This window comes from Gavialis gangeticus, unplaced genomic scaffold (genome assembly GCF_001723915.1).
Source record: "Gavialis gangeticus isolate Ggan-Ray unplaced genomic scaffold, GavGan_comp1, whole genome shotgun sequence".
Classification (NCBI taxonomy): Eukaryota; Metazoa; Chordata; order Crocodylia; family Gavialidae; genus Gavialis; species Gavialis gangeticus.
In genome coordinates this window covers 59,712,301-59,713,135 of record NW_017729031.1, presented here as the reverse complement: position 1 = coordinate 59,713,135, position 835 = coordinate 59,712,301, and the positions used below count along the sequence as shown (strand labels likewise).

Sequence of the window (835 nt, the reverse complement as noted above, 5' to 3'; positions counted from 1 at the left end):
AAAAAAAAAAAAAAAAAAAAAAAAATCACATTTGATACATTATGGCAACTATACCAGTCTGTAACTCCACAGGGCCAAACCATTGCTACTGCACTGGGAGAATGTCTTCCTTTGAAGTGTTAAAGGCACTCTGTATTCAGTAACTGGGCTAGAAACAATTGAAACAATTTATAGAGTTTAAAATAATCTTAGAGCAGGTGGTTTGATGACAGGAGATGCAATGTCAGGAGGACAATTTAGGAATCTAAAGTTTATAATGCTACTGATTATTTAAAAACAGGAGAATGACAAACTAGTAAAATAACCCCCCCCAATGTTATTACTCATTCAAGGAATTATATAGCTGTATCAGCCTGTACAGGACAGCTGGAAGTGAACCCCTAAAGTGACAGCACAGAAGACTGCAAATGCGGAAGATGCACACAAAAAAGCAGCTAAATTCAAAGATAGGCAATTTCTAATGTGCAAATAATTCAATCCCAAAGCAAATGCCAATAATGCACTGTGAAGAGCTGGAAAGCATTAACTGAGTTACTTATGCTAGGGGTTTCCCGAGATTTATTAAAGTGAGAGTGGGCAAGTTGCGCAACATCCCTGAGGCAACTAAAGCAATTGCTTACTTGGAAAGCTAAGCAAGTTATCCTTAGCTGTTCTGTTGGAGTCTCCAGTTCCCTCCGTGTGGTCTAATGCAGGTTACTAACAGAGAGAGAGAGAGTTAGTTTCTCTCTTCCTTGTTTTTAAGGCTCAGGCTAGCAGCCAGGGGCAGACAAGCCATCCCACGTTGTGCCCCGACGACTTCCCCAGGAGCGCGGCGCCCACCCCCTCTCCACAATAG

At 41.4% G+C, this 835-nt stretch overlaps 1 protein-coding gene across 8 annotated transcripts in view; it reads right to left on the bottom strand.

Moving 5' to 3' along the window:
* The window catches only part of HNRNPA3 (heterogeneous nuclear ribonucleoprotein A3), a 24,446-nt gene that overhangs the window by 16,849 nt on the left and 6,762 nt on the right, over positions 1–835 (bottom strand). For 2 of the 8 annotated variants that reach the window (XM_019522995.1, XM_019522994.1), the window contains exons 2-3: positions 621–696; positions 55–148 (exon numbers count right to left, since the gene is read on the bottom strand). The exons of 4 other annotated variants lie outside the window; for them this stretch is intronic. In XM_019522995.1, the coding sequence (XP_019378540.1) occupies positions 55–83 (29 nt within the window). In that variant the 5' untranslated portion in view covers positions 84–148; positions 621–696. The remainder of the gene's footprint in view (positions 1–54; positions 149–620; positions 697–835) is intronic. 2 more of the 8 variants (XM_019522998.1, XM_019522997.1) reach the window with 1 other exon arrangement.